Genomic DNA, 16,003 nt, shown 5'->3' with positions numbered 1-16,003 from the left:
AGAAGGCCCGGGTTCAATTTCCGGTATCGGAGGTCAGTTTTCTAAAATCTTTATTATGAAACGATATAAGAAGCTCAATGGTGAAAACTCAAGCAGATCCGATATGGTGTAGTGGCTAGGATATCTGGCTTTCACCAAGAAGGCCCGGGTTCAATAACCCGGTATCGGAGGTCAGTTTTCTAATTTTTTTTATTAAGAAACGATACTAGGAACTCAATTGTTAAAACCCAAGCAGATCCGATATGATCTAGTGGCTAGGATATCTGGCTCTCACCCAAAAGGCACTTGTTCAATTCCCGGTATCGGAGGTCCGTTTTCTAAATTTTTTTATTAAGAAACGATACTAGGAACTCAATTGTTAAAACCCAAGCAGATCCTGTATGGTCTAGTGGCTAGGATATCTGGCTTCACCCAGAAGGCATTTGTTCAATTCCCGGTATCTGAGGTCAGTTTTCTAAAATCTTTATTATGAAACGATAGAAGAAGCTCAATGGTGAAAACTCAAGCAGATCCGATATGGTCTAGTGGCTAGGATATCTGGCTTTCACCCAGAAGGCCCGGGTTCAATTCCCGGTATCGGAGGTCAGTTTTCTAAAATCTTTATTATGAAACGATAGAAGAAGCTCAGAAGTGAAAACTCAAGCAGATCCGATATGGTCTAGTGGCTAGAATATCTGGCTTTCACCCAGAAGACCCGGGTTCAATTCCCGGTCTCGGAGGTCAGTTTTCTAAAATCTTTATTATGAAACGATAGAAGAAGCTCAATGGTGAAAACTCAAGCAGATCCGATATGGTCTAGTGGCTAGGATATCTGGCTCTCACCCAGAAGGCCCGGGTTCAATTCCCGGTATCGGAGGTCAGTTTTCTAAAAACTTTATTAGTCAACGATACTATGAGCTCAATTGTGAGAAACCAAATAGATCCGATATGGTCTATTGTCTAGGATATCTGGCCTTCACCCAGAAGGCCCGGGTACAATTTCCGGTATCGGAGGTCAGTTTTCTAAAATCTTTATTATGAAACGATAGAAGAAACTCAATGGTGAAAACTCAAGCAGATCCGATATAGTCTAACGGCCAGGATATCTGGCTTTCACCCAGAAGGCCCGGGTTCAATTCCCGGTATCTGAGGTCAGTTTTCTAAAATCTTTATTATGAAACGATAGAAGAAGCTCAATGGTGAAGACTCAAGCAGATCCGATATGGTCTAGTGGCTAGGATATCTGGCTCTCACCCAGAAGGCCCGGGTTCAATTCCCGGTATCGGAGGTCAGTTTTCTAAAAACTTTATTAGTCAACGATACTATGACCTCAATTGTGAGAAACCAAATAGATCCGATATGGTCTATTGGCTAGGATATCTGGCCTTCACCCAGAAGGCCCGGGTACAATTTCCGGTATCGGAGGTCAGTTTTCTAAAATCTTTATTATGAAACGATAGACGAAACTAAATGGTGAAAACTCAAGCAGATCCGATATAGTCTAGTGGCCAGGATATCTGGCTTTCACCCAGAAGGCCCGGGTTCAATTCCCGGTATCTGAGGTCAGTTTTCTAAAATCTTTATTATGAAACGATAGAAGAAGCTCAATGGTGAAAACTCAAGCAGATCCGATATGGCCTAGTGGCTAGGATATCTGGCCTTCACCCAGAAATCCCGGATTCAATTCCCGTTATCTGAGGTCAGTTTTCTAAAATCTTTATTATGAAACGATATAAGAAGCTCAATGGTGAAAACCCAAGCAGATCCGATATGGTGTAGTGGCTAGGATATCTGGCTTTCACCAAGAAGGCCCGGGTTCAATTCCCGGTATCGGAGGTGAGTTCTCTAATTTTTTTTATTAAGAAACGATACTAGGAACTCAATTGTTAAAACCCAAGCAGATCCGATATGATCTAGTGGCTAGGATATCTGGCTCTCACCCAAAAGGCACTTGTTCAATTCCCGGTATCTGAGGTCAGTTTTCTAAAATCTTTATTATGAAACGATATAAGAAGCTCAATGGTGAAAACTCAAGCAGATCCGATATGGTCCAGTGGATAGGCAAGCTGGCTTTCACCCAGAAGGCCCGGGTTCAGTTCCCGGTATCGGAGGTCAATTTTCTAAATTCTTTATTAAGAAACGATACTAGGAACTCAATCGTTAAAACTCAAGCAGATCCGATATGGTCTAGTGGCTAGGATATCTGGCTTTCACCCAGAAGGCCTGGGTTCAATTCCCGGTATCGGAGGTCAGATTTCTAAAAAATTTATTAATCAACGATACTAGGAGCTCAAATGTGACAAACCAAACGGATCCGATATGGTCTAGTGGCTAGGATATCTGGCTCTCACCCAGAAGGCCCGGGTTCAATTCCCGGTATCTGAGGTCAGTTTTGCAAAATCTTTATTATGAAACGATAGAAGAAGCTCAATGGTGAAAACCCAAGCAGATCCGATATGGTCTAGCGGATAGGATATCTGGCTTAACCCAGTAGGCCCGGGTTCAATTTCCGGTATCTGAGGTCAGTTTTCTTAAATCTTTATTATGAAACGATACAAGAAGCTCAATAGTGGAAACCCAAGCAGATCCGATATGGTCTAGTGGATAGGCAAGCTGGCTTTCACCCAGAAGGCCCGGGTTCAGTTCCCAGTATCGGAGGTCAATTTTCTAAATTCTTTATTAAGAAACGATACTAGGAACTCTATCGTTAAAACTCAAGCAGATCCGATATGATCTAGTGGCTAGGATATCTTTCTTTCACCCAGAAGGCCCGGGTTCAATTTCCGGTATCGGAGGTCAGTTTTCTAAAATCTTTATTATGAAACGATATAAGAAGCTCAATGGTGAAAACTCAAGCAGATCCGATATGGTGTAGTGGCTAGGATATCTGGCTTTCACCAAGAAGGCCCGGGTTCAATTCCCGGTATCGGAGGTCAGTTTTCTAATTTTTTTTATTAAGAAACGATACTAGGAACTCAATTGTTAAAACCCAAGCAGATCCGATATGATCTAGTGGCTAGGATATCTGGCTCTCACCCAAAAGGCACTTGTTCAATTCCCGGTATCGGAGGTCAGTTTTCTAAATTTTTTATTAAGAAACGATACTAGGAACTCAATTGTTAAAACTCAAGCAGATCCGATATGGTCTAGTGGCTAGGATATCTGGCTTCACCCAGAAGGCACTTGTTCAATTCAGGGTATCTGAAGTCAGTTTTCTAAAATCTTTATTATGAAACGATAGAAGAAGCTCAATGGTGAAAACTCAAGCAGATCCGATATGGTCTAGTGGCTAGGATATCTGGCTTTCACCCAGAAGGCCTGGCTTCAATTCCCGGTATCGGAGGTCAATTTTCTAAATTTTTTTAGTAAGAAACGATACTAGGAACTCAATTGTTAGAAGCCGAGTAGATCCGATATGGTCTAGTGGCTAGGATATCTGGCTTAACCCAGAAGGCCCGGGTTAAATTCCCGGTATCGGAGGTCAGATTTCTAAAAAATTTATTAATCAACGATACTAGGAGCTCAAATGTGACAAACCAAACGGATCCGATATGGTCTAGTGGCTAGGATATCTGGCTCTCACCCAGAAGGCCCGGGTTCAATTCCCGGTATCTGAGGTCAGTTTTGCAAAATCTTTATTATGAAACGATAGAAGAAGCTCAATGGTGAAAACCCGAGCAGATCCGATATGGTCTAGCGGCTAGGATATCTGGCTTAACCCAGTAGGCCCGGGTTCAATTTCCGGTATCTGAGGTCAGTTTTCTTAAATCTTTATTATGAAACGATACAAGAAGCTCAATAGTGGAAACCCAAGCAGATCCGATATGGTCTAGTGGATAGGCAAGCTGGCTTTCACCCAGAAGGCCCGGGTTCAGTTCCCGGTATCGGAGGTCAATTTTCTAAATTCTTTAATAAGAAACGATACTAGGAACTCTATCGTTAAAACTCAAGCAGATCCGATATGATCTAGTGCCTAGGATATCATTCTTTCACCCAGAAGGCCCGGGTTCAATTTCCGGTATCGGAGGTCAGTTTTCTAAAATCTTTATTATGAAACGATATAAGAAGCTCAATGGTGAAAACTCAAGCAGATCCGATATGGTGTAGTGGCTAGGATATCTGGCTTTCACCAAGAAGGCCCGGGTTCTATTCCCGGTATCGGAGGTCAGTTTTCTAATTTTTTTTATTAAGAAACGATACTAGGAACTCAATTGTTAAAACCCAAGCAGATCCGATATGATCTAGTGGCTAGGATATCTGGCTCTCACCCAAAAGGCACTTGTTCAATTCCCGGTATCGGAGGTCAGTTTTCTAAATTTTTTATTAAGAAACGATACTAGGAACTCAATTGTTAAAACTCAAGCAGATCCGATATGGTCTAGTGGCTAGGATATCTGGCTTCACCCAGAAGGCACTTGTTCAATTCAGGGTATCTGAAGTCAGTTTTCTAAAATCTTTATTATGAAACGATAGAAGAAGCTCAATGGTGAAAACTCAAGCAGATCCGATATGGTCTAGTGGCTAGGATATCTGGCTTTCACCCAGAAGGCCTGGCTTCAATTCCCGGTATCGGAGGTCAATTTTCTAAATTTTTTTAGTAAGAAACGATACTAGGAACTCAATTGTTAGAAGCCGAGTAGATCCGATATGGTCTAGTGGCTAGGATATCTGGCTTAACCCAGAAGGCCCGGGTTAAATTCCCGGTATCGGAGGTCAGATTTCTAAAAAATTTATTAATCAACGATACTAGGAGCTCAAATGTGACAAACCAAACGGATCCGATATGGTCTAGTGGCTAGGATATCTGGCTCTCACCCAGAAGGCCCGGGTTCAATTCCCGGTATCTGAGGTCAGTTTTGCAAAATCTTTATTATGAAACGATAGAAGAAGCTCAATGGTGAAAACCCGAGCAGATCCGATATGGTCTAGCGGCTAGGATATCTGGCTTAACCCAGTAGGCCCGGGTTCAATTTCCGGTATCTGAGGTCAGTTTTCTTAAATCTTTATTATGAAACGATACAAGAAGCTCAATAGTGGAAACCCAAGCAGATCCGATATGGTCTAGTGGATAGGCAAGCTGGCTTTCACCCAGAAGGCCCGGGTTCAGTTCCCGGTATCGGAGGTCAATTTTCTAAATTCTTTATTAAGAAACGATACTAGGAACTCTATCGTTAAAACTCAAGCAGATCCGATATGATCTAGTGCCTAGGATATCATTCTTTCACCCAGAAGGCCCGGGTTCAATTTCCGGTATCGGAGGTCAGTTTTCTAAAATCTTTATTATGAAACGATATAAGAAGCTCAATGGTGAAAACTCAAGCAGATCCGATATGGTGTAGTGGCTAGGATATCTGGCTTTCACCAAGAAGGCCCGGGTTCTATTCCCGGTATCGGAGGTCAGTTTTCTAATTTTTTTTATTAAGAAACGATACTAGGAACTCAATTGTTAAAACCCAAGCAGATCCGATATGATCTAGTGGCTAGGATATCTGGCTCTCACCCAAAAGGCACTTGTTCAATTCCCGGTATCGGAGGTCAGTTTTCTAAATTTTTTTATTAAGAAACGATACTAGGAACTCAATTGTTAAAACCCAAGCAGATCCTGTATGGTCTAGTGGCTAGGATATCTGGCTTCACCCAGAAGGCATTTGTTCAATTCCCGGTATCTGAGGTCAGTTTTCTAAAATCTTTATTATGAAACGATAGAAGAAGCTCAATGGTGAAAACTCAAGCAGATCCGATATGGTCTAGTGGCTAGGCTATCTGGCTTTCACCCAGAAGGCCCGGGTTCAATTCCCGGTATCGGAGGTCAGTTTTCTAAAATCTTTATTATGAAACGATAGAAGAAGCTCAGAAGTGAAAACTCAAGCAGATCCGATATGGTCTAGTGGCTAGAATATCTGGCTTTCACCCAGAAGACCCGGGTTCAATTCCCGGTTTCGGAGGTCAGTTTTCTAAAATCTTTATTATGAAACGATAGAAGAAGCTCAATGGTGAAAACCCGAGCAGATCCGATATAGTCTAGGGGCTAGGATATCTGGCTTAACCCAGAAGGCCCGGGTTCAATTTCCGGTATCTGAACTCAGTTTTCTAAAATCTTTATTATGAAACGATACAAGAAGCTCAATAGTGGAAACCCAAGCAGATCCGATATGGTCTAGTGCATAGGCAAGCTGGCTTTCACCCAGAAGGCCCGGGTTCAGTTCCCGGTATCGGAGGTCAATTTTCTAAATTCTTTATTAAGAAACGATACTAGGAACTCTATCGTTAAAACTCAAGCAGATCCGATATGGTCTAGTGGCTAGGATATCTCGCTTTCACCCAGAAGGCGCGGGTTCAATTTCCGGTATCGGAGATCAGTTTTCTAAAATCTTTATTATGAAACGATATAAGAAGCTCAATGGTGAAAACTCAAGCAGATCCGATATGGTGTAGTGGCTAGGATATCTGGCTTTCACCAAGAAGGCCCGGGTTCAATTCCCGGTATCGGAGGTCAGTTTTCTAATTTTTTTTATTAAGTAAAGATACTAGGAACTCAATTGTTAAAACCCAAGCAGATCCGATATGATCTAGTGGCTAGGATATCTGGCTCTCATCCAAAAGGCACTTGTTCAATTCCCGGTATCTGAGGTCAGTTTTCTAAAATCTTTATTATGAAACGATATAAGAAGCTCAATGGTGAAAACTCAAGCAGATCCGATATGGTCTAGTAGCTAGGATATCTGGCTTTCACTCAGAAGGCCCGGGTTCAATTCCCGGTATCGGAGGTCAGTTTTCTAAATTTTTTTATTAAGAAACGATACTAGGAACTCAATTGTTAAAACCCAAGCAGATCCTGTATGGTCTAGTGGCTAGGATATCTGGCTTCACCCATAAGGCATTTGTTCAATTCCCGGTATCTGAGGTCAGTTTTCTAAAATCTTTATTATGAAACGATAGAAGAAGCTCAATGGTGAAAACTCAAGCAGATCCGATATGGTCTAGTGGCTAGGATATCTGGCTTTCACCCAGAAGGCCCGGGTTCAATTCCCGGTATCGGAGGTCAGATTTCTAAAAAATTTATTAATCAACGATACTAGGAGCTCAAATGTGACAAACCAAACGGATCCGATATGGTCTAGTGGCTAGGATATCTGGCTCTCACCCAGAAGGCCCGGGTTCAATTTCCGGTATCTGAGGTCAGTTTTCCAAAATCTTTATTATGAAACGATAGAAGAAGCTCAATGGTGAAAACCCGAGCAGATCCGATATAGTCTAGGGGCTAGGATATCTGGCTTAACCCAGAAGGCCCGGGTTCAATTTCCGGTATCTGAACTCAGTTTTCTAAAATCTTTATTATGAAACGATACAAGAAGCTCAATAGTGGAAACCCAAGCAGATCCGATATGGTCTAGTTGATAGGCAAGCTGGCTTTCACCCAGAAGGCCCGGGTTCAGTTCCCGGGATCGGAGGTCAATTTTCAAAATTCTTTATTAAGAAACGATACTAGGAACTCAATCGTTAAAACTCAAGCAGATCCGATATGGTCTAGTGGCTAGGATATCTGGCTTCACCCAGAAGGCACTTGTTCAATTCCCGGTATCTTGAGGTCAGTTTTCTAAAATCTTTATTATGAAACGATAGAAGAAGCTCAATGGTGAAAACTCAAGCAGATCCGATATGGTCTAGTGGCTAGGATATCTGGCTTTCACCCAGAAAGCCTGGGTTCAATTCCCGGTATCGGAGGTCAATTTTCTAAATTTTTTTAGTAAGAAACGATACTAGGAACTCAATTGTTAGAACCCGAGTAGATCCGATATGGTCTAGTGGCTAGGATATCTGGCTTAACCCAGAAGGCCCGGGTTAAATTCCCGGTATCGGAGGTCAGATTTCTAAAAAATTTATTAATCAACGATACTAGAAGCTCAAATGTGACAAACCAAACGGATCCGATATGGTCTAGTGGCTAGGATATCTGGCCCTCACCCAGAAGGCCCGGGTTCAATTCCCGGTATCTGAGGTCAGTTTTCCAAAATCTTTATTATGAAACGATAGAAGAAGCTCAAGGGTGAAAACCCGAGCAGATCCGATATGGTCTAGCGGCTAGGATATCTGGCTTAACCCAGTAGGCCCGGGTTCAATTTCCGGTATCTGAGGTCAGTTTTCTTAAATCTTTATTATGAAACGATACAAGAAGCTCAATAGTGGAAACCCAAGCAGATCCGATATGGTCTAGTGGATAGGCAAGCTGGCTTTCACCCAGAAGGCCCGGGTTCAGTTCCCGGTGTCGGAGGTCAATTTTCTAAATTCTTTATTAAGAAACGATACTAGGAACTCTATCGTTAAAACTCAAGCAGATCCGATATGGTCTAGTGGCTAGGATATCTCGCTTTCACCCAGAAGGCCCGGGTTCAATTTCCGGTATCGGAGGTCAGTTTTCTAAAATCTTTATTATGAAACGATATAAGAAGCTCAATGGTGAAAACTCAAGCAGATCCGATATGGTGTAGTGGTTAGGATATATGGCTTTCACCAAGAAGGCCCGGGTTCAATTCCCGGTATCGGAGGTCAGTTTTCTAATTTTTTTTATTAAGAAACGATACTAGGAACTCAATTGTTAAAACCCAAGCAGATCCGATATGATCTAGTGGCTAGGATATCTGGCTCTCACCCAAAAGGCACTTGTTCAATTCCCGGTATCTGAGGTCAGTTTTCTAAAATCTTTATTATGAAACGATATAAGAAGCTCAATGGTGAAAAATCAAGCAGATCCGATATGGTCTAGTGGCTAGGATATCTGGCTTTCACTCAGAAGGCCCGGGTTCAATTCCCGGTATCGGAGGTCAGTTTTCTAAATTTTTTTATTAAGAAACGATACTAGGAACTCGATTGTTAAAACCCAAGCTGATCCTGTATGGTCTAGTGGCTAGGATATCTGGCTTCACCCAGAAGGCATTTGTTCAATTCCCGGTATCTGAGGTCAGTTTTCTAAAATCTTTATTATGAAACGATAGAAGAAGCTCAATGGTGAAAACTCAAGCAGATCCGATATGGTCTAGTGGCTAGGATATCTGGCTTTCACCCAGAAGGCCCGGGTTCAATTCCCGGTATCGGAGGTCAGTTTTCTAAAATCTTTATTATGAAACGATAGAAGAAGCTCAGAAGTGAAAACTCAAGCAGATCCGATATGGTCTAGTGGCTAGGATATATGGCTTTCACCCAGAAGACCCGGGTTCAATTCCCGGTTTCGGAGGTCAGTTTTCTAAAATCTTTATTATGAAACGATAGAAGAAGCTCAATGGTGAAAACCCGAGCAGATCCGATATAGTCTAGGGGCTAGGATATCTGGCTTAACCCAGAAGGCCCGGGTTCAATTTCCGGTATCTGAACTCAGTTTTCTAAAATCTTTATTATGAAACGATACAAGAAGCTCAATAGTGGAAACCCAAGCAGATCCGATATGGTCTAGTGGATAGGCAAGCTGGCTTTCACCCAGAAGGCCCGGGTTCAGTTCCCGGTATCGGAGGTCAATTTTCTAAATTCTTTATTAAGGAACGATACTAGGAACTCAATCGTTAAAACTCAAGCAGATCCGATATGGTCTAGTGGCTAGGATATCTGGCTTCACCCAGAAGGCACTTGTTCAATTCCCGGTATCTGAAGTCAGTTTTCTAAAATCTTTATTATGAAACGATAGAAGAAGCTCAATGGTGAAAACTCAAGCAGATCCGATATGGTCTAGTGGCTAGGATATCTGGCTTTCACCCAGAAGGCCTGGGTTCAATTCCCGGTATCGGAGGTCAATTTTCAAAATTTTTTTAGTAAGAAACGATACTAGGAACTCAATTGTTAGAACCCGAGTAGATCCGATATGGTCTAGTGGCTAGGATATCTGGCTTAACCCAGAAGGCCCGGGTTAAATTCCCGGTATCGGAGGTCAGATTTCTAAAAAATTTATTAATCAACGATACTAGGAGCTCAAATGTGACAAACCAAACGGATCCGATATGGTCTAGTGGCTAGGATATCTGGCTCTCACCCAGAAGGCCCGGGTTCAATTCCCGGTATCTGAGGTCAGTTTTCCAAAATCTTTATTATGAAACGATAGAAGAAGCTCAATGGTGAAAACCCGAGCAGATCCGATATGGTCTAGCGGCTAGGATATCTGGCTTAACCCAGTAGGCCCGGGTTCAATTTCCGGTATCTGAGGTCAGTTTTCATAAATCTTTATTATGAAACGATACAAGAAGCTCAATAGTGGAAACCCAAGCAGATCCGATATGGTCTAGTGGATAGGCAAGCTGGCTTTCACCCAGAAGGCCCGGGTTCAGTTCCCGGTATCGGAGGTCAATTTTCTAAATTCTTTATTAAGAAACGATACTAGGAACTCTATCGTTAAAACTCAAGCAGATCCGATATGGTCTAGTGGCTAGGATATCTCGCTTTCACCCAGAAGGCCCGGGTTCAATTTCCGGTATCGGAGGTCAGTTTTCTAAAATCTTTATTATGAAACGATATAAGAAGCTCAATGGTGAAAACTCAAGCAGATCCGATATGGTGTAGTGGCTAGGATATCTGGCTTTCACCAAGAAGGCCCGGGTTCAATTCCCGGTATCGGAGGTCAGTTTTCTAATTTTTTTTATTAAGAAACCATACTAGGAACTCAATTGTTAAAACCCAAGCAGATCCGATATGGTCTAGGGGCTAGGATATCTGGCTTAACCCAGAAGGCCCGTTTTCGATTTCCGGTATCTGAGGTCAGTTTTCTAAAATCTTTATTATGAAACGATACAAGAAGATCAATAGTGGAAACCCAAGCAGATCCGATATGGTCTAGTGGATAGGCAAGCTGGCTTTCACCCAGAAGGCCCGGGTTCAGTTCCCGGTGTCGGAGGTCAATTTTCTAAATTCTTTATTAAGGAACGATACTAGGAACTCAATCGTTAAAACTCAAGCAGATCCGATATGGTCTAGTGGCTAGGATATCTGGCTTCACCCAGAAGGCACTTGTTCAATTCCCGGTATCTGAGGTCAGTTTTCTAAAATCTTTATTATGAAACGATAGAAGAAGCTCAATGGTGAAAACTCAAGCAGATCCGATATGGTCTAGTGGCTAGGATATCTGGCTTTCACCCAGAAGGCCTGGGTTAAATTCCCGGTATCGGAGGTCAGATTTCTAAAAAATGTATTAATCAACGATACTAGGAGCTCAATTGTGTCAAACCAAACGGATCCGATATGGTCTAGTGGCTAGGATATCTGGCTCTCACCCAGAAGGCCCGGGTTCAATTCCCGGTATCTGAGGTCAGTTTTGTAAAATCTTTATTATGAAACGATAGAAGAAGCTCAATGGTGAAAACCCGAGCAGATCCGATATGGTCTAGGGGCTAGGATATCTGGCTTAACCCAGAAGGCCCGGGTTCAATTTCCGGTATCTGAGGTCGGTTTTCTAAAATCTTTATTATGAAACGATACAAGAAGATCAATAGTGGAAACCCAAGCAGATCCGATATGGTCTAGTGGATAGGCAAGCTGGCTTTCACCCAGAAGGCCCGGGTTCAGTTCCCGGTGTCGGAGGTCAATTTTCTAAATTCTTTATTAAGAAACGATACTAGGAACTCAATCGTTAAAACTCAAGCAGATCCGATATGGTCTAGTGGCTAGGATATCTGGCTTCACCCAGAAGGCACTTGTTCAATTCCCGGTATCTGAGGTCAGTTTTGTAAAATCTTTATTATGAAACGACACAAGAAGCTCAATAGTGGAAACCCAAGCAGATCCGATATGGTCTAGTGGATAGGCAAGCTGGCTTTCACCCAGACGGCCCGGGTTCAGTTCCCGGTATCTCAGGTCAGTTTTCTAAAATCTTTATTATGAAACGATAGAAGAAGCTCAATGGTGAAAACTCAAGCAGATCCGATATGGTCTAGTGGCTAGGATATCTGGCTTTCACCCAGAAGGCCTGGGTTCAATTCCCGGTATCGGAGGTCAATTTTCTAAATTTTTTTATTAAGAAACGATACTACGAACTCAATTGTTAGAACCCGAGTAGATCCGATATGGTCTGGTGGCTAGGATATCTGGCTTAACCCAGAAGGCCCGGGTTAAATTCCCGGTATCGGAGGTCAGATTTCTAAAAAATTTATTAATCAACGATACTAGGAGCTCAATTGTGACAAACCAAACGGATCCGATATGGTCTAGTGGCTAGGATATCTGGCTTGGAGATCGTTGCTTACTTTCGCGGAGTGCGGTTGTTTCTTTTCGCTCTCCGTGTTTCTTGCGTTTTACGGTTTCCTTTTTCGGCGGTCCTTTCTCCGCCTTGTTAGTTTTGCGGCGTACTTTGTTGGCTGTTTTTGATTGTACGGACTTCGGCTTTCGCCCACGAAGCCTCGGTCTCGAGGGTTTCCTTCGGGGAGTCCTCCATCATGGCGGCGCTTCGACGAAGCGTCTTCGTTGTTTGTTTGGTGCAAACCACTGCTGTTGTTGTTGCTGCCGTTAAAAATCATTTGGTCTTGATGCCATTTCGTCTGTGGTACCTGGTACTGGAGGTTACTTTATTACGTTTTTGTCGGAGGAAGATGCTGAAGAGTGTGTCAAAGCTGGGGTGGAAATCATGGACGTCCTGTGTCCTGCTGAATCAGTCGTCTCGAGATCGGTAATTATTAAAATACATGGTTTGCCTGAATTCGTGTCCGATGATGCCGTGGTTGCGAAATTGGTCTCCCTTGGTTGCGAAATCAAAGGGGAGGTCGTTTGGCGTAAATTTGATGGATTGTATCTTGGTGAGCGTTGCGTACGCGTGGTTTTGCCCAAGGGGGTTTCATCACTTCCGTACGGCTTGAAAATCGCGGATGTTCTCGGTCGCGAAACCTTTTATCGCGTTCGCCATGAGGCGCAAAATCGGGTTTGTAACGGGTGTCTCGCTGAAGGTCACATTTACAAAACTTGTCCGCGTAATGTTTGTCGTCGGTGTGAGACACACGGTCATCTTGCCCGTGACTGCCCAGAGAAGTTGGGTCAGGTAGCTATCGGTTCTGAACGCGATGTCGTGCTCCAGTCCGAAGTCTCTCCTGTACGTGATGGGGCAGGCTTGCCCCCTGCTCCCATGTCCGATGGAGTTGCTGATGCGGAGATTCCTAATGTCAGCGTTACCATTTCTGGCCATCATGGCCAGAATCTCAGTTCTAGTGAGGATATGCTCGTCGACGGTGACCCCGATGCGGAAGTTAACCCATTTGAGTCAGAGGGGGGCGGCAATCGGGGAACTAAACATTCTCTTGGTTCCACCTCTGACTTGTCGCAGAAACGTCCCCAGTTCCTGAGGAAACCGAATCCGAATCTGGCCAACGCTCGTGGGTTTACTCCGAATAAACCGCCGGACCCTTCACAGACAAAGTAGGTTGCATGGCTGTCAAAATAGCTACTTTAAATGTTCATGGTTTACGAGACGTGGGTAAGATGGCTTTATTAGTCGAATTCATTAAGGACATGGACATATTTTTTTTACAAGAAACGCATTAGGATGCGTCGCATGTCGCTGCCTTTAAATTGTTATTTTTTGGTCAATTGTTTTTTTCTCATGATCTAGTGAGTGGCTTTCGGGGGGTTGCTATCTTGTTTACTAAAAAATTGTCTATACGGGTCTTGAATGTTACTCAAATAATTTCCGGTCGGGCTTTATTGGTTACTACCGAGTTTTTTGATGTAAGAACGTATTTTTTTAATGATTACGCCCCCAACGCCGAGGGTGATCGGGTTTAGTTTTTTGGAGATATCAGAAATTCTTTCCCGGACGGTAGAGTCGTGTTTGCGGGGGATCTAAATGATATTTGTAGTCGCCACCTGGATCGTTCGCCCTCGGGGGTGGGGTCCTCTGGTTTTCGGCCTACTAACGTTCAAGTTTTTAAGGATAGCCTAAGTTTGATTGACACTTACCGACTTAAACATGCTAATAATTGTGAATTTACGCGTTCGGGTTTTGTATTTGGTAAATTTATTCGTTCTCGCATTGACTACATTTTTGTTCGTAATTTTGACTCCCATAATGTCCGTCATTCCCTTATCCGACCTTGTCCTATTTCCGATCATGCCATGGTCATCACTCACATGGATTTCGAGGGCGTCATTCGCGGTCCGGGGACTTGGTCTTTTAATGACTCCTTTCATGACGAAGCCGTTTTCGCAACGGCCGTACAGCGCGTCATCGCTCGTAGTCGGTCTACGCCGGAATGTCGCGATGACATTTTCCTTTGGTATGAAAATTTAAAGACTCGACTACGTGACTATGCGATTTTTTATGGTAAATCGCGTGCCAGAGATCAGCGGCAGACACGCGCGACGTTGGCCTCTCGGTTCACGTTTCTCTCGGACCAGTTAATACAGACTCCCGCGGATCATCTCGAGAAGGAGTTGTTTGACGTTCAGACGGCTTTACGGGACTATGACTTACGTGAGTTGCAGGGTGCGGTCGTCCGTTCAAATTTGGCGTGGCAGGATTTGGGGGAACAACCTTCCGGGTACTTTCTTAGTTTGGAACAGCACCGCCAATCCAGGCGGAGCCTGAAACATCTTCAGTTGGATGACGGTACCACCCTCGACGATAGCCTCCGAGTGCGGGGCGAAGTCTTCCGCTATTTTAGTGATCTCTACCGACGGGCTCCGAGAGATGATTCCGTTACGGATCACTTTACGTCCTTCGTCAAGGACCGGTTGACACCTGACGACAGGGATCTGTGTGACGGTCCTGTTACGTGGCCCGACCTTACCGCCGCCTTACGCGCGATGGCCGTTGGTCGTAGCCCGGGCACGGATGGGCTTACCGTCCGGTTTTGGCGGTTCGTCTTACCACTGATTAAGGACGAATTCTTGCGCCTTTTGATGGAAATCCATACCACGGGTCGGCTACCCCGGTCCATGACGCAGGGTATGGTGGTTTTCTTGCCAAAGGAGGGGGACCCGTCGCTTCTTCGTAATTGGAGGCCGATTACGCTATTAAATACGGATCGAAAGCTCATTGCAAAGGTGTTTGCCTCTCGACTCTCGTTGATCGCGCCGTCCGTCATTTCCCCTTGTCAAACGGGCGCTATTCGTGGGCGTGACGTGTCCACGACGACTCGGTACGTGAGCGATGTGATGTCTTACTTACATCTGAAAAACCAGCCCGGTATACTATTGAAGATGGACCTGACAAAAGCGTTCGATTGTGTGGACTGTACTTTTCTGCTTCGCACACTTGCCTCGTTTGGTTTTGGCCCCGTGTTTCTGAAATGGATGGAGATTTTTCTCACCAGTAGCAGTACCACTATCAAAGTTAATGGCTTTCTTTCTCCGGTATCGGAGGTCAGTTTTCTAGAAAATTTATTATGAAACGATCCATGAATTTCAATTGTGAAAACCCGAGCAGATCCGATGTGGTCTAGTGGCTAGGATATCTGGCTCTCACCCAGAAGGCCCGGGTGCAATTCCCGGTATCGGAGGTCAGTTTTCAAAAAACCTTATTAAGAAACAATACTAGGAGCTCAATTGTGGAAAACTGAACAGATCCGATATGGTCTAGTGGCTAGGATATCTTATTTTCACCCTGAAGGTCCGGATTCATTGCCTGGTATCAGAAGTCAGTTTTCTTTAAATTTTATTGATCAACGATACTAGGAACTCAATTGTGAAAAGCCAATTGGATACGGTATGGTCTAGTGGCTAGCATATCTGGCTTTCACCAGGGTTGGCAAGTTTTAAACAAACTGTTTTAAACTTTGGTTTAAAACTCGTTTTAAACAGCCATGAAAAAAAACATTAATTTGTTTAAAACGTTTTAAACAAACAGTTTAAAACATGTTTTTTATGGAAAGGAATTTCGAATATTTTTAACTCGTTCAATTTCAAAATGAGCGAAAATATTAAATATTTTCATTATATCTAAAATGATATAAAGAATGTGTAGATTTTACTGATGACTAATATTTTTGTAGCACCCTAGGAGCGAAGGCACTCGGCACAGTCCGTCAGCCCGTCGGGATATTTTTTATTACTTTTCACGCGAACA

General features: G+C 43.4%; 1 protein-coding gene and 19 non-coding genes across 20 annotated transcripts in view; 19 read left to right on the top strand and 1 right to left on the bottom strand.

The window, feature by feature from the left end:
* The window catches only part of LOC149622783 (uncharacterized protein F54H12.2-like), a 32,662-nt gene extending 20,277 nt beyond the window's left edge, over positions 1 to 12,385 (bottom strand). The window contains exons 1-2 of the mRNA XM_089853515.1: positions 12,329 to 12,385; positions 12,198 to 12,279 (exon numbers count right to left, since the gene is read on the bottom strand). Of these exons, the coding sequence (XP_089709641.1) occupies positions 12,198 to 12,279; positions 12,329 to 12,385 (139 nt within the window). The remainder of the gene's footprint in view (positions 1 to 12,197; positions 12,280 to 12,328) is intronic.
* On the top strand, positions 511 to 582 carry TRNAE-UUC (transfer RNA glutamic acid (anticodon UUC)). The gene has a single exon. It is a non-coding gene; the product is annotated as a tRNA-Glu (tRNA).
* Positions 785 to 856, top strand: TRNAE-CUC (transfer RNA glutamic acid (anticodon CUC)). Its single transcript has one exon. It is a non-coding gene; the product is annotated as a tRNA-Glu (tRNA).
* On the top strand, positions 1,196 to 1,267 carry TRNAE-CUC (transfer RNA glutamic acid (anticodon CUC)). Its single transcript has one exon. It is a non-coding gene; the product is annotated as a tRNA-Glu (tRNA).
* Positions 2,156 to 2,227, top strand: TRNAE-UUC (transfer RNA glutamic acid (anticodon UUC)). Its single transcript has one exon. It is a non-coding gene; the product is annotated as a tRNA-Glu (tRNA).
* On the top strand, positions 2,293 to 2,364 carry TRNAE-CUC (transfer RNA glutamic acid (anticodon CUC)). Its single transcript has one exon. It is a non-coding gene; the product is annotated as a tRNA-Glu (tRNA).
* TRNAE-CUC (transfer RNA glutamic acid (anticodon CUC)) lies at positions 3,525 to 3,596 on the top strand. Its single transcript has one exon. It is a non-coding gene; the product is annotated as a tRNA-Glu (tRNA).
* TRNAE-CUC (transfer RNA glutamic acid (anticodon CUC)) lies at positions 4,757 to 4,828 on the top strand. Its single transcript has one exon. It is a non-coding gene; the product is annotated as a tRNA-Glu (tRNA).
* On the top strand, positions 5,716 to 5,787 carry TRNAE-UUC (transfer RNA glutamic acid (anticodon UUC)). The gene has a single exon. It is a non-coding gene; the product is annotated as a tRNA-Glu (tRNA).
* TRNAE-UUC (transfer RNA glutamic acid (anticodon UUC)) lies at positions 6,949 to 7,020 on the top strand. Its single transcript has one exon. It is a non-coding gene; the product is annotated as a tRNA-Glu (tRNA).
* TRNAE-UUC (transfer RNA glutamic acid (anticodon UUC)) lies at positions 7,633 to 7,704 on the top strand. Its single transcript has one exon. It is a non-coding gene; the product is annotated as a tRNA-Glu (tRNA).
* On the top strand, positions 7,907 to 7,978 carry TRNAE-CUC (transfer RNA glutamic acid (anticodon CUC)). The gene has a single exon. It is a non-coding gene; the product is annotated as a tRNA-Glu (tRNA).
* On the top strand, positions 8,729 to 8,800 carry TRNAE-UUC (transfer RNA glutamic acid (anticodon UUC)). The gene has a single exon. It is a non-coding gene; the product is annotated as a tRNA-Glu (tRNA).
* TRNAE-UUC (transfer RNA glutamic acid (anticodon UUC)) lies at positions 9,003 to 9,074 on the top strand. Its single transcript has one exon. It is a non-coding gene; the product is annotated as a tRNA-Glu (tRNA).
* On the top strand, positions 9,686 to 9,757 carry TRNAE-UUC (transfer RNA glutamic acid (anticodon UUC)). Its single transcript has one exon. It is a non-coding gene; the product is annotated as a tRNA-Glu (tRNA).
* TRNAE-CUC (transfer RNA glutamic acid (anticodon CUC)) lies at positions 9,960 to 10,031 on the top strand. Its single transcript has one exon. It is a non-coding gene; the product is annotated as a tRNA-Glu (tRNA).
* On the top strand, positions 11,054 to 11,125 carry TRNAE-UUC (transfer RNA glutamic acid (anticodon UUC)). Its single transcript has one exon. It is a non-coding gene; the product is annotated as a tRNA-Glu (tRNA).
* Positions 11,191 to 11,262, top strand: TRNAE-CUC (transfer RNA glutamic acid (anticodon CUC)). The gene has a single exon. It is a non-coding gene; the product is annotated as a tRNA-Glu (tRNA).
* On the top strand, positions 11,874 to 11,945 carry TRNAE-UUC (transfer RNA glutamic acid (anticodon UUC)). The gene has a single exon. It is a non-coding gene; the product is annotated as a tRNA-Glu (tRNA).
* Positions 12,386 to 15,365: 2,980 nt separating the features above from the next.
* Positions 15,366 to 15,437, top strand: TRNAE-CUC (transfer RNA glutamic acid (anticodon CUC)). Its single transcript has one exon. It is a non-coding gene; the product is annotated as a tRNA-Glu (tRNA).
* The last annotated feature ends 566 nt before the right edge of the window (positions 15,438 to 16,003 follow it).

Source organism: Phalangium opilio, unplaced genomic scaffold (genome assembly GCF_054372755.1).
Source record: "Phalangium opilio isolate 3A_F unplaced genomic scaffold, DU_Popi_V2 ptg000118l_1, whole genome shotgun sequence".
NCBI lineage: Eukaryota > Metazoa > Arthropoda > Arachnida > Opiliones > Phalangiidae > Phalangium > Phalangium opilio.
This window is presented reverse-complemented; position numbering and strand designations above follow the sequence as displayed.